This window comes from Alexandromys fortis, unplaced genomic scaffold (assembly GCF_014885135.2).
Source record: "Alexandromys fortis isolate MF-2015 unplaced genomic scaffold, M_Fortis_MF-2015_v1.1 scaffold_13, whole genome shotgun sequence".
In the NCBI taxonomy this organism is placed as follows: Eukaryota; Metazoa; Chordata; class Mammalia; order Rodentia; family Cricetidae; genus Alexandromys; species Alexandromys fortis.
This window is the reverse complement of record NW_026067908.1, coordinates 11,009,266-11,022,332: the sequence shown is the minus strand read 5'-3', so window position 1 is coordinate 11,022,332 and position 13,067 is coordinate 11,009,266. Positions and strand designations below refer to the sequence as shown.

Sequence of the window (13,067 nt, the reverse complement as noted above, 5' to 3'; positions counted from 1 at the left end):
CTTAGGTGCTCTGAAGAGCAATATGCACTCCTGACTGTTGAGCCGTCCTGCCAGTCCGTGGACCCTGGTGTTTTAGAAACAAAGCTTAAGTGTACTAAATAGAGGATGCATATTTACTAGACTAACTAGGGGATGCATATTTACTAGACTAACTAGGGGATGCATATTTACTAGACTAACTAGGGGATGCATATTTACTAGACTAACTAGGGGATGCATATTTACTAGACTAACTAGGGGATGCATATTTACTTAGTATTTTGGAGGTTTTTGAAGCAGACCATGAAAAATGAATGTTAATTTAGAATCTAATGGCATTATCATCTGAAGTATCTTCTTAATTTAGGTATATACAGCTTGAAATTTCAGATTCTGAGGTAAAAATGAACAGGTCTGTCTGCATCAGATGGCTGTTAGAGCCCCTGTTACAGGAGACTGAGCCAGCTTATTAAATATTTAATACTTCAGTATAACCTCTAATTATAATCTGAAAAACAACAAACAGAATATTCCTTCCTGCTCCCTTGTACTCAAGTAGAAAAAACAGGCCAACACGTATCTGTGACTTTTCAGCATGACGTAGTCCCTAGTTTTAGTAATACGAAGGATAATTTAGGAATTCCTTCACTGTTTTCAGTGATGTGGGTTTTTCTTTCCACACTTGGCTTGCTGGCAAGAGTCCTCTGCACTGCGAGCTGTAGTCTTGGGTTTCCCTAGCTACAGGGATCTTTGCTGCCGTGAAGCTGGCTGCCCAGCCTAGGGAATCAGCCACAGAATGTATGATGAGTTGGCGTGGCACAAACCCAAGAATAAACAAAGGCTTGGAAGAGGCTGGGTCTCGCCTTAGAGAGCATAACGCTGCCACCTAGTGGCCAAATTATGCAAAGGCCTATCACACTGTATAGCCCATGACACCACCACCATCTGCAGACCCATATGGATAGACCTTTCAGAGACAACTCATTCATTTGTACAATTAAATGAACTTAAGGTGCATAACTTACAGCTTGTGGGCTCTGAGACTTGTCCAGTGATTTTAAAAATGTGGCACAATGACTTTTGGCAGGTGAACTTTGGGGCAAAGATGAGAAGTTTGTAGACAGTGTGTCACACGGATGCCTGCATGTCATACAAAGTCTCCAAAGTAGGACTAGCAAATGCAGAGATGTGCGAGGCAAATATGCTTGCCATGTTAAAGGAACGAGAGAGAGGGAGAGTGCCCAGACAGGAGAGGCCTGAGCAACATGGAAAATGAAGTCACAGTGGGTGAGGACAGGACAGACAGGTTAGGACCTTACTATACCCATGTATTTACTTAGAGCTGTATTCTAAGCTGCAACTGCAGAACATAGCAAGGTCAGCGAGGAGGCAGTGCAGTGCAGTGCAAATAGAAACGCTGCTGGATGGCTCTCAGAGCACAGTGGCTGACTGGGAGCAAAGCAGTTTGGGGAGGTTGAGGAAACGGGATGCTGAGGGTAGTCTGGATGGCCCAAGCTTTGCGACCTGGAAAACTAGAACTGTCACTGGCTGAGATGGGTAGGACTGTGGGTGGAATGGCTCCAGAGGGCTGGGAGGAGGGTTGGTTTGCATGAATGGTCCGGGATAATATTGCTACTGGTTGGTCATCATGCAAGTCTGGTCGTGGTGGGAGGAGGACACTGGGGGAAGTGCCAGATTGGTGTCGTTACAAATGTGTGGTTGGTTGAGATCAACAAGGAGTGAGGGGAAAGGAAGAGCCCAGCCGTCATCACTCTGGATTGCTCATTGTCTTGGTGAAATAGATGAACTATCTAAGAGTGAAGATGGTGGGTTCCCCCATGGGAGGTGGGGGGGTGGCGAGTAATTCCACCCGGGACTACCCAAGCCCTAGGGGACCTCCATGAAGTCATAACCACAGTGCTCTGAAAGTCTCAGCATTGTAATTCCAAAGATCAGAGTCCTGGGAAGCAACATGAGAGAACAAGAGGGGAGGGCCATGCTGAAGGTGAATATCTTCTTGAAAGTATCCACACTGATGGGCAATGATTCTTTCGAGAAGGTGAGACTGGGTGCTTAAAGCGTTGTGGGGCATCTTGATAGGGAATGTATACATCCTAGTGTAATTTCACCAAAGTAGAAGGTTGTACGTGTATGTGTGTGTGCGCGCGTGCATATGTGTGTGTGTGGGGGGGGGTTACTTGTCTTTATATATACCAAATGGATACAGGAGCCTTGGAGCCCAGAAGAGGGTATCCGATCCCTTGGAACTGGTCTCTGATGGTTTGTGAGCTCACTAGTGTGGTTCTGGGAGCTGAACCCTGTCCTCTGCAACAGCGGTAAATGCCCTTACCATGGAACCATCTTTCCAGCCCACAATGGTTTGGTTTGTTGACACAAGATCTTACCCTGTAGCTCTGGCTAGCCATAAATTCAGACATCCTCCTGCCTCTGCCTCCTGAGTGGTGGGATTGAAGGTATCAACAGCACACCCGTCAGTAGCAGGTTACATCATAAATTCCCTGCTGCCCCGGGATGCTGTTCTAACCCTAATGAGCTAATGTGTAGAAAGTGCCTGGGTGTGCTGCGTCTTCAGGGTGAGCTACTGGCTCTCAAGGCTGCAGCTTGTGCAGCGTCGCTGGACCAGACTGAGCTGTTTCAAGTGCATTTGACATTTTTTTTTTTAAGATATCATGAGTCTTGATGGCAAGTGTCTTTTTCCATTGGGCCATCCCACTGGCCCCTCTCCAGAGTCTGCTCGGGGAGAGTGAAGTGTAGGTAAAGCCCAGGGCCCAGGTCCTCGGAGTGAAGGGTGTGGTTAAGGAATGGAGGCGTGAATGCTGGGGACAGACAACACAAAGTTGCTTCATACACTTTCCCTCTTTGTGGCTATTTTATTTTTCTTACTCATTTTTAGTTGAGTTTTTCCCAGAATACTGAGCTTTGCTTCAAAAACCTCAGCTGTTATTCCCCATTTCAGCAGTCCTTACAAAGCTAGCCATCTTTGATGTACTGTACAGAATGGTCCTTCTCACACTGCTATGGAGGTCACTTCCCATTCTTACATTCGTGCTCATCTCTTTGATCTCTGTTGATTGTCCGATGATACAGAACTATTCTAGTCTAGCTGGTTTGGGAGAGTAAGATGATCTGGAAGGGGATACTTGAGGCCCTTGCTTTCTGGAAAGGATGACATACGGGATACCATGCAGCGTGGAGAGAGGGAGGAGCAGCAGAGTTGTGCCCACTGTGAGAGAGTGTCTTGCCCCGTATCGTTAGGGAAATCTTATAGAATGGGTTGGTGGTTTGGAGGAGGAAAAAGATTGATTTTTTTTCAGGTTGATTCTACCTGAAGGGTTAACTGTGTTAGTGGCTAAGGTCCAGCAAGCATCTTTGGACAAAGGTATTGGAAGATGCTGAGGCTCAATGGCAGACAGCCAGGGCAGAGCTGCATGCATTGCCAGCTGTCAACATGTGTAGACCAGTCTGGTTTCACCTGTGTTCCTCCCTGCCACACACACCCCATTACTTCCAAGCAAATGCAAATCAGCATTTGACTCTGTGAATACTCCCTTAGACCGAGGTTGTAAGAGTAAGTACCAACAGAGGGAGCCCGGCTTTTCAGTATTCTGTCATTCAAGATCAAACCCAAGACAACTGCTGTGCCACTGAGCGGCTCGTGAGCTCTCACGCCTTTTCTTGACAGAACGATAAGGAATAGAGCCGGTTCCTGTGAAGCAGCCTCTCTTCTAAGATTCCAAGACACAGCATATGCGAAGTCTCCTGAGTTAGAGAGCTGCCCACTTCCTCATCGGCTGTTCTCACGCTGTGTACCTGCCTCAGCAAGCATCTCACACTTTATGTGTAGGGAAAGGTCACAGGCTGTGCTATACAATCTCACTGTACCGATTACGACGCCTCTGATGGGAAACATTAGGCCCTTTCTGGACCAGAGTCTCTGGAAGGGATCTTAGAAATCCGATTACTTGGGGCACCAAAGTTTTGAGATCTCATTGCCATCATTTCCCCTGACATCACTCAGCCAGTTCTCCTTCCCAGTTGCTAGGCAGACTTGCGGATTCCTCCCACAGGTCCATTTTTGACCTCCATCAGGAACCCTGACACTTGATGTTGCTCTTCGGACTCAGGTGTGAGCAGGGCCATTTTCCTTCTCCCACGTCCCCTGACTGAGGTGAGGACTCAGAGGTCTGCTTGTAGTTTGTAAAGGCCCTAGATATGGCAGATTGTGGTGCCAGAATGGAACATGGTCTCTTGCATGTTAGGTTTCTGTTCTTCAACTGAACAATGCCCCCAGCTCTCTGCAGGTGATTTCTATAAAGATTTGAAAGTCTGATTTCCTGTATCAAAGGTGTTTTTGTATTTCTTGAGTTTTGGTATTCTGATCTATAGTGACGCCAACTCAGAATGCTTTCCTTACATTCTTACTTTCTCACAGGTATCTTCTTTGAGAAATGAGAAGCGAGGCTCCTCCTATCTCATCTCTGTCCCAGAAGGAGGTCCAGTAGAACTCGCTGGCCAGCACCCTCAGGACACAGGAGTGAGCTACACAGAAACCTACTTGAAAAAGAAGCGTGTGTACTGAGCTCCGTGTCTCCTGCCCACTGCTGCGGTCCTCTGCAGTGTCTGCTGCTCATCGCTGCCTTAACTTCATTCACACTAGCCATATCCTTTCGATACGGGTTTCTGACTTCCCAGAATGAACTGTCATGCAGCAGGCAGATCAGCCAAATACGCAACTAGCAATAAGAAACGTCACTGGTCGGAGGGCATTTTCCACTAGCATTAGATGTGTCTTAATCCCTGTGACAACAGCTCAGCTCACTGGAGAATCAGCATTCCAATAGTCCTTGTTTTGGGCCTGGGAACAATTTTGACATCAAAGTCTGAAGCAATAAATGGGAAACAGTGTTTTGTTTCCTTAGCCTTAGAATGAATTTCTTAAAAGCCAATGTGCATTTATTTACCTTACTCTCCCTAAGAACAATCTCATCCACAGTCTTGAAGGACCTTTCCTCAAACTGCAAGGGTGCTGGTACGGCCAGACAGATGCTTGTCATGCAAACCCCATTAGCTCGACACCAGTCACAAAATACCAACCCAGTGGCAGAGTGACGTCACTTCAGATGCTTGACTTCCAAGGTGTCGTTTACCACTTACACCTTTTGTGGAAAACAGTACTACAAGGTTAGTGAAGTACACACCAGGGCCATGTGTAGTCCATGCTGCCCATGAATCAGTGACTGCATTTCGAAATGTCTGGGGTAGAGAAACAAGAAACTGCAATTTTAATGTCCCCACAACTTTATTTGGAACACAGTGAAGCTCACTCATTTACACACTGTGTACTTTTTTATCACAGCGGGAACTGAGTAGCCTCCAGAGAAGCACAGAGCCTGCAAAGCCTGGGACATTACTCTCCCATCCTGCATACATAGGTTTGCGGCTTGTCTCCCTATTGCTTTTATCTTATGGCACATGGCAAGGAGCCAAGGTTTGTGTGCCATTTCATAGCATACAGGAGAGAAGACAAGGCTGAGACTCGGCAACACAGCTCCCACTGACGTTTCTAAGGGGCTCTGTGGGACAGTGTGTGGGACAATTCTGAGCTGATAAAGCTCTACCTCACTGGTTTATTATTCATTCTCTGGTAGTGAAGCTGAAAGATACATCTATTTAATCCAGGTTACTTCAGAAAGAGTGTTTGTCTTTATTAATGTGACTTTGGATCTCACCATTTCCTGAAGATCTTGGTATAAATTAGAAACCTCTTTCCATCTAGAAGTTTGTTCGTTAAGAGACTACAGCTGATGGAGTTTGGGATTTCAATGATCCTACTATATAGGATCAGGTCATTAAAATATTTTACTTGGGATTTATCATTTTTGACTATGATATAGATCTCCAGCATTAATTATTAAGTCTAAAACTGGTACATGTTATATGCTTTATAAAAATTTTACTTGGTCTAATTTATTGCATATACCAGCTTTCATTGAAAAATGACAGCTAAGAAGTTAAGACAATCCTAAGCAGACTACCTATGGCTGCCCAGGAAGAGGCATACAGCAGACTAATGGCTTCTCCAAGCCTGCACAGCCCCTTCCTTTTGCTGCCGCATTTAGAGTACAGGAAGGATTAGCAGCTGCTACAGTGGAGCTGTAAGGTGAGGAAACAACTGAGAACTGAAAGATGCTCTGCATCACAGCACATTATCCCTGACAGAAGAGATGTGCAACCCAAATGATGTTAGTACAAGGTCATTACAACCAACCCCCAAAGTCTATGCTGTTATTTTTCTATGTTAAGCTAATGGTTTGAAATGCTTTCAAATTGCAGACTTAAAAATTAAACGGCATATGCATGTGAAGTCTTTAGTATGTTTATTTGTATAAAGAGTAAACAAAGTGCATATAGAGCGGGCCACAGGTTTGACATGGACAGCAACTAAATAAATTTAAATGGCAACTGTACTGTTGCTTCTAAAGAGATCTTGAATCCTGGGGGGGGGGCTCAAAAGGTGAAAAAATATCAAACAAGTATTAAACAGCATTAATAAGTTTGCCAGACTCTTGGTCATGAAGAACTTCATGGTTTCACATTGAATCAGAAACTGAACATTGTTTGATTACCTACCTATCTCCAAGCAAACTGAGAACTGCCTAGTGAATTCTGAACTCCAGTCTGTTGTTCCCCAGGCTGAGTCTTCTCTTGGTAGTTTTGCAGTATGGGGTGATGGTCGAACAGTGATTAATTAGCCTTTGTAGATGGTATTGTCTTCTGTTTGTGGTACAGGGATAGTTATGAAGGGGTATGCACTGACATTTCTTAAAGGCAGGTGTCATAGCATCTGGGTCAGAGGAAAGCAGGCTGTGCAGAAGAGCACAAGCCTAGTTGAAGAATAACATGCAGAATGTATGCCAGGTTCTCCCCACAATGGGTACCAGTGCTTAGCCAAGAGAACAGCAGCTGGGCCACTGCACAAACAGCTTGAAATTGCAGTCCTATTGGAGAGCAGGAATAGACTTATTAAGTGGTACTTACTCAATTGGACTATCACTGTGTAGATACTGAGATTTCAGGGCAAGGGAAATTTTCAGCCAAGTCCACCAATTTTTATCTAAGATCAATATGCCAGCAAAACAGCGCCAAAAGTCCTTTGCTATGCAACTGATCATCTAATCTTTCCAAAAGGAGTGCTTAGGCACATTCTAGTTGGGTTGTCATTACTTTTCACTAAATTTAAGCTGTGACATATGCATGTACTCAGATATTTGTTGAGTGGCTTTCTCGGCAGAATATAAACTTTCATTTTAAAAAAAAGTTTTTTAATGGCTTGGGAGAGAAGGACTTGATAAATGGGAATTTAAATGTTACTCATGCTTCTTATTTTAAAAGTGCTTCAAATCCTTCGATCAGGCTCTGAAAGGTTGTCCGATTGGATGGCTGGAATTCCCAGCATTTTCTCATAAGCTGATAAACCTATGAAAAATAAAAGCAAAAACAGTACAAATAATGTCAGATTTGTGAGATTTACAAAAAGAGATGCTGGAGAGATGGCTCAGTGGATGAAGTACTTGAAACCAAAGTTCAGAGCCACAACACACACATTTAGAGAGCAGAATCAGGAGAGCTAGCTTCAAGGAGACCCTGCCTCAGTAAACAAAAACCAGATCAAGAGGACATGGCATCAGTCTCTAGCATCTATATGCACCCACATATTTGAAAACAAGGAAAGGCGGTTTCAAACTTAAAATTATCCAAATATTCCATTCTGTAGTCATATTAAGTACAGAAAATGATAAGCTATATAACCCTTTCACCACCATAGCACCTCACTCTGACCACCTAGAGAGCCTAGGGCTGAAAGGCTCAATCCTAGTGAGATGTATTTACACAAGTAAGGTGGACGGAGGGGACAGCTCCATGAGGGGAGCCTTGCTTGAGCATCACTATTGCCTACCCCAAGAGAGATTTCTCTCATATCTTATGTGGATGATGGAAACAGTCCTCTGAAAGAGCAGCAAGTACTCAATAACCAAGAACCAATTCCCCAGTGCAGGTTATGGGTCTTCTCCCTATCCTATCCCCTCCCCCATTCCTGCTGGCTAAGTCAAGCTGTAAAACATTACAAAGCAAGTTTCTTTCCCATGAAGGGGACATAGGTACCTCGTCTGGACAGTTGGGTGGACATGGCAGGCGCTTTCCTTCTTTCAGAGTATTCACAAGCCGTGTTACTGTCATCTGACCGTGAGTTGGGCCTATCATTTTCAGGAACAACTATGTAAAATAAAACCAAACAAAATAAAGTGAAGATCCCAGCCTAACTAGAAATTAAAGCCACAAAGCTTCTCTCCTCAAAAACTTCAAATGAATATCTAAAATCCTCATTTGCTCTTGAGGATCAGTATGATCGACATCTGTGGGGAGCAATCACAGCTACAGTTAAGTGAAAACAAAGCTCTACCCAATGTTCAAAGCATTCATTCACTCAAGGTGGCCCTCACCCTAAAGATCTGGATCATCTTAAGAGATTCTGGACTTGTGAAGGTAAACTCTTACTGACCATGACAAGCCAGGCTAAAAAGAACATGGCCATAATAACCCTCTTTGTGTGGCACACTGATGGACTCCATTTAAGAGCAAAACTTAAGAACAGGTGCTTTTTCCATTGGGTGCTGGCCTCGGGTGAGGTGGCAGTTGGCACTTACGGCCATAGGACTGAAGTCTGAGTCGCAGTAAGTCAGCAGCTCGTGCAGTGTCACTCCAAAGGACCAGACGTCAGAGGCGATGTAAAATTTACACTGGATTAAACATTCCGGAGCGTACCTGAAAGGGATGCAGGGAATAAACCTTTATTTCCTCCAAAAAATGACAGAGTACCTCAGGAAAGCCATTTCTCTGGTTTGTCGAATTCAGACTACACATGCATCTGAGTGAATGGAGTACCAGTCCCTCCTGCTGCCACAGTGCACATCTGACATGAAGCGGCAACTAGAGGCTCACAGCTGTCCTCAGATGAAAGATCTGTGCTCCTCTTGTCCCAGCAGACAATCTTCTGGGGAGGAAACAGGTCCTTAAAGACTAACCCCAGGTTACAGCCCTGCAAGCTCAGAGCTAGCATCCTCCCAGTGTCACTACTGGTGAATGATGCCCAGGTGTCAAGGCATCCCAGAACTAGTTTCTTGAATACTCCAAATTCACCTGCCACTGTCCCAACCACTACTCCCCAGGCGTTTGGCTCCTACATGGGCTGGTGAAGCAGGTAACCCAGGTTTCCTTGTTCCTTTTTTTTTTTTCCCTTTCATGGTGACCTTCAGCACAAACTCTTCAAGTCTCTGGTGGCTTTTACTGAGATGAATTCCTGGCTCCCAAACGCAGGTTTCTCAACTCTGACTCTGTAGCCACCCACTACAAACCTTCCCAATGACCCTCTGTTTCAGTTCTGATTCCTACCAGCCACACAGCACAGGCCTCCTTCCACCCAACCTGTGTGAATCTTCCAATTTTTCCCTAAATATACATGGTTTTTCAAAAACCACGCCTGAAGGCAGGCCACCACACCCATAAGTCAGACATCACTGACTGGGTCACCATATCTCCAGCATTTGGCACAAATAAGGGCCTTAAAACAACCAAACGAGAAAAGGCCTTGCAGGTTGAGGGGGCTACGTGTCTGCAGAGAGACACCAGAATGAGTCTTACGTGGGCAGCTAGTGTTCCGGGCTGAGATATGGTAGATGTGTGGTTCCTAAAATCTAGCCAAGTCTCCCTTCTCTAGCATCTCCTTGACTCTGGCCCGTGTACCTTGTGGCCCTGTGACCTCACCAGGCCTTCTACATGGATGCATTATCCAAGAGCCAGCCTCCTCCACCTGCTCACAGTTATGAGCACTGTGGTGGGTGCTGTTGCACATGTGAAGCTACAGAGAAGCTGCTGATGGCCAAAACTCTCCCACTCTTGGCAAAGCTGGTGCTATCAAACTTCAGCTTTCAGCAGAGCAGCTGGTGGACATCCAAGCATGGCTAGACAGAGCCCTTCAGCAGTGATTAGAACCCATAGGCACAGTTAAGATGATTCACATACCAGAACACTGGGCTGTCGCGGTCATCCTTGACTGTGTAGTACTCCTTATCGGTTTCAATTGCTTTAGTTAAACCAAAATCTCCAATCTTCACTTGGTGTTCACTCTCTACAAGGACATTTCTTGCTGCTAAGTCCCGGTGAACGTACTGTCGAGAACCCAGATAGTCCATCCCCTAAGAGAGAAGCGTGGGTCAAGCCCATTGCAAAAGTCACTTCAGATTGTTTCCTATATTCTACTTCACAATGAGAAAGTCATTTTGTTCCCACATCACTAACAGTTTTTGTTGTTCTAAGATTAAACGATCCAAAAATAAAAAGTCCAAACTGAAGCTGTTGGACCAAACAAACCCACTTGCTTGTGTAGTAGAGGCTTATATTTCATGTGAATGGTGTAGAATAAAAAAAACCCAGTCTAATTATTACAGTCTCCCACTGAGGTATAATTACTAACCAATTACACAGTATATTTTGTATATGTCTGTTTTGTTTTTGTAAACATGCTGCCTTTCTGTTTGTGTGTTTTTACCTTACAGATCTGGATGGCATAGTTTAGCTGCTGTTTGAGGTTAATTTTGTTCTTATTCTTTGGCAGATATTCCTTTAGGCTTCCCGAAGGCAGAAACTCCATGATGAGCTTGATACCATTCCCCCCTGTTCAGGAGAAACTGGCATGAGGATGAGGCTGAAAACAGAGGGGAGCTCTGCGGAGAGGGCCTGGAGGGGTTTCAGCCTAGCCTCTGAAGCATGGGGAAGAGTCTACCCACTGGCACATAGACACTTCCACCGTGACTAAGAGTCACATCCCCAGGTCCTGCCTCAAGCACAAACCTTAGCAGGATAATGCAGCCCTAGTGCTCTGTGCACCACTAGGCAAATGATCGGTTTAAAATTAGAGTCCATACCCTTTCACTACCAGCTTAAAGCACACACATGAATAATGCACTGCCTTGCAAACAAGGCACAAGTATTAGTGAATACTCCTATTAAATATTACTTGTTGCCTTGGCATAGGTAAAGACAAAGCAAAATGTCCTAGGTAGTAATGGATCAGAACAGAGAAAGTGAGGGAATAGTTAGCTGTCGCTTCCTTTTTGCATCGGCGTGACTGTCTGGATTGGTAAAGTCCTATCCTCAGCATTATGTCTTGATCCTTGGAAAGACAGCTGAACCAACTTGTGGCTGAGAGAGAATCTAGGCAGCCTCCCGGAGGTCTGCAGCTGTTGAGGGCCACATCATTGTGAGCCCTGGAAGCCTGACAGCCCAAGGGAGCTGGTAGAGATGAGGCTGAGGACTGTCTGCCACCAGTGGCCCTTAGGACTCAGAGAACCACCAAGGCCTAGTGCAACCACATACCGTCTTCCATGCAGATCCCTTTGTACTTGACAATGTTCTCATGGTAGAGGTTCCGTAAGATCTCTATCTCCTTCTTCAAATCAGCTATGTGGTTACCTCCACTCTCAGGCTTCAGGGACTTGACAGCCACCTGTTCCCCTGTGTTGTCTCCCTCGGGATCATATCTGCAGAGCTCGACCTTCCCAAAGTGGCCCTGGAAGGAAGGTGTCCCTGCTATCAGAGAGGCCCAGACAAGCTAGTTTCACTGACTTCCTACTCACCTCAGCTCATCCTCACTTGACCTTACTAACTGCTGCTGCTGAGCCAAGACTCAGAAAGCAGTAGGTGACTAAGAGGCCACGTATCTATCGTGTTTCCAAGACCGCATACTTCAGAAGCAATAAGTCTATCTCTGGGTCCGGAGGACAACTGAGGCATTCTTCCAGTTCAAATCCCAGATAAGCCTAATTTAAACAGTATTAGGACTACATACTGGCTGTGCTTACAAAAGTGCCCAGTACAGATGTTGCTAACGAGCTGACAGTTACGATGTTAAGTGAACTATGAGGGATGATCTATATGAAAATACAAATCCTGGGAACTGCGTGGTCACATTAGTTGGTATCCACAGGAAAAACTGTGACTTATTTTGGCACTCTCCTTGTCTATGGAGTCACACAGTATAATCTTGGAAGAGTCAGATATTTTCCTATTTTGACCACATCTGTACTTGACCTTCTCTACCATAGAGAGCTCAGGCTTTTGAATGAGCTGTCATAGGTCCTGGGTACATATGATGTCATGTGCAAGAGCACATAACCTGGCACAGTGTCAGGTAGAGCAGGGTAAATGTCCCCCCCCCCCACACGAAGGTGCTTTTATCTACTCTGATGCAGGACGAGGGGAATATGGCCTGCCATGCAGACAGGTGGTATGCAAACAGAAGGCAAGAGTCTGAGTATAACTTGCCTCTCCCAAGTCACGGATCCTCTTTAGGAAACGCTTTTCAAAATGAGTGGGATCCACCTCTGTTGTTGGCTTCTTTTCTGAAACAATGTCTGGATCTAACCAAAGAGACAAGAAAACAGATTAGCCAGCAAGCAATAATCAGGAAGGCCATTCTCCCTGCCCCACCACTCTGAGGCTGGGACTCATCCCGGCTCAGACGTACTCTGCTCTTCCAGCTTGTTAATGTCCCTCATTATGGCTCGGAAGAAGGGTCTCTGGTTGGGATCATAGTTCATGCAGCGAGTCATAAGGTCAGCTAGCTCCTTGCACGATGGAGTCACTGGCCTGCAGCGGCTTTCATAAAATCTCTCCTTCTGTAAAGACGAATGGCACTTGAGAGACCAAGTACTCACCTTCAGACCACCTACTCCCCACCATCAGAATCAATTGCCAATCCCTGCTTTAATCCCCAATATCTCTGTCTAAAGGTAGATTTCATCAGATGGGGTTTCTATGCCCTTATTCCAGCATGAGAAAAATCTCAGTCCCTATAGTGAAACAACCCAAATCAAGGGGAACAGGTAGCACATCTCACTTCTAAGATGCTGTGTTCTAGGGAAGTCCGGCAGCTTTTCTGGAAGAGTGTGGCTACTTGAGCAACAGCTTTCTGATTCTACAAATTCTGACTCACTAATTCAATTACTTCA

At 45.3% G+C, this 13,067-nt stretch overlaps 2 protein-coding genes across 3 annotated transcripts in view; one reads left to right on the top strand and one right to left on the bottom strand.

Moving 5' to 3' along the window:
• The window catches only part of Raver2 (ribonucleoprotein, PTB binding 2), a 76,036-nt gene extending 71,118 nt beyond the window's left edge, over positions 1-4,918 (top strand). Inside the window, exon 12 of the mRNA XM_050136134.1 lies at positions 4,433-4,918. Within this exon, the coding sequence (XP_049992091.1) occupies positions 4,433-4,579 (147 nt within the window). The 3' untranslated portion in view covers positions 4,580-4,918. The remainder of the gene's footprint in view (positions 1-4,432) is intronic.
• Positions 4,919-6,360: 1,442 nt separating this feature from the next.
• Jak1 (Janus kinase 1) overlaps positions 6,361-13,067 on the bottom strand; it is a 113,553-nt gene continuing 106,846 nt past the window's right edge. For both annotated transcript variants that reach the window (XM_050136122.1, XM_050136121.1), the window contains 8 exons: positions 12,584-12,734; positions 12,382-12,476; positions 11,434-11,626; positions 10,607-10,731; positions 10,081-10,253; positions 8,706-8,823; positions 8,164-8,274; positions 6,361-7,476 (listed from right to left, as the gene is read on the bottom strand). In XM_050136122.1, coding sequence (XP_049992079.1) covers positions 7,381-7,476; positions 8,164-8,274; positions 8,706-8,823; positions 10,081-10,253; positions 10,607-10,731; positions 11,434-11,626; positions 12,382-12,476; positions 12,584-12,734 — 1,062 coding nt within the window. In that variant the 3' untranslated portion in view covers positions 6,361-7,380. The remainder of the gene's footprint in view (positions 7,477-8,163; positions 8,275-8,705; positions 8,824-10,080; positions 10,254-10,606; positions 10,732-11,433; positions 11,627-12,381; positions 12,477-12,583; positions 12,735-13,067) is intronic.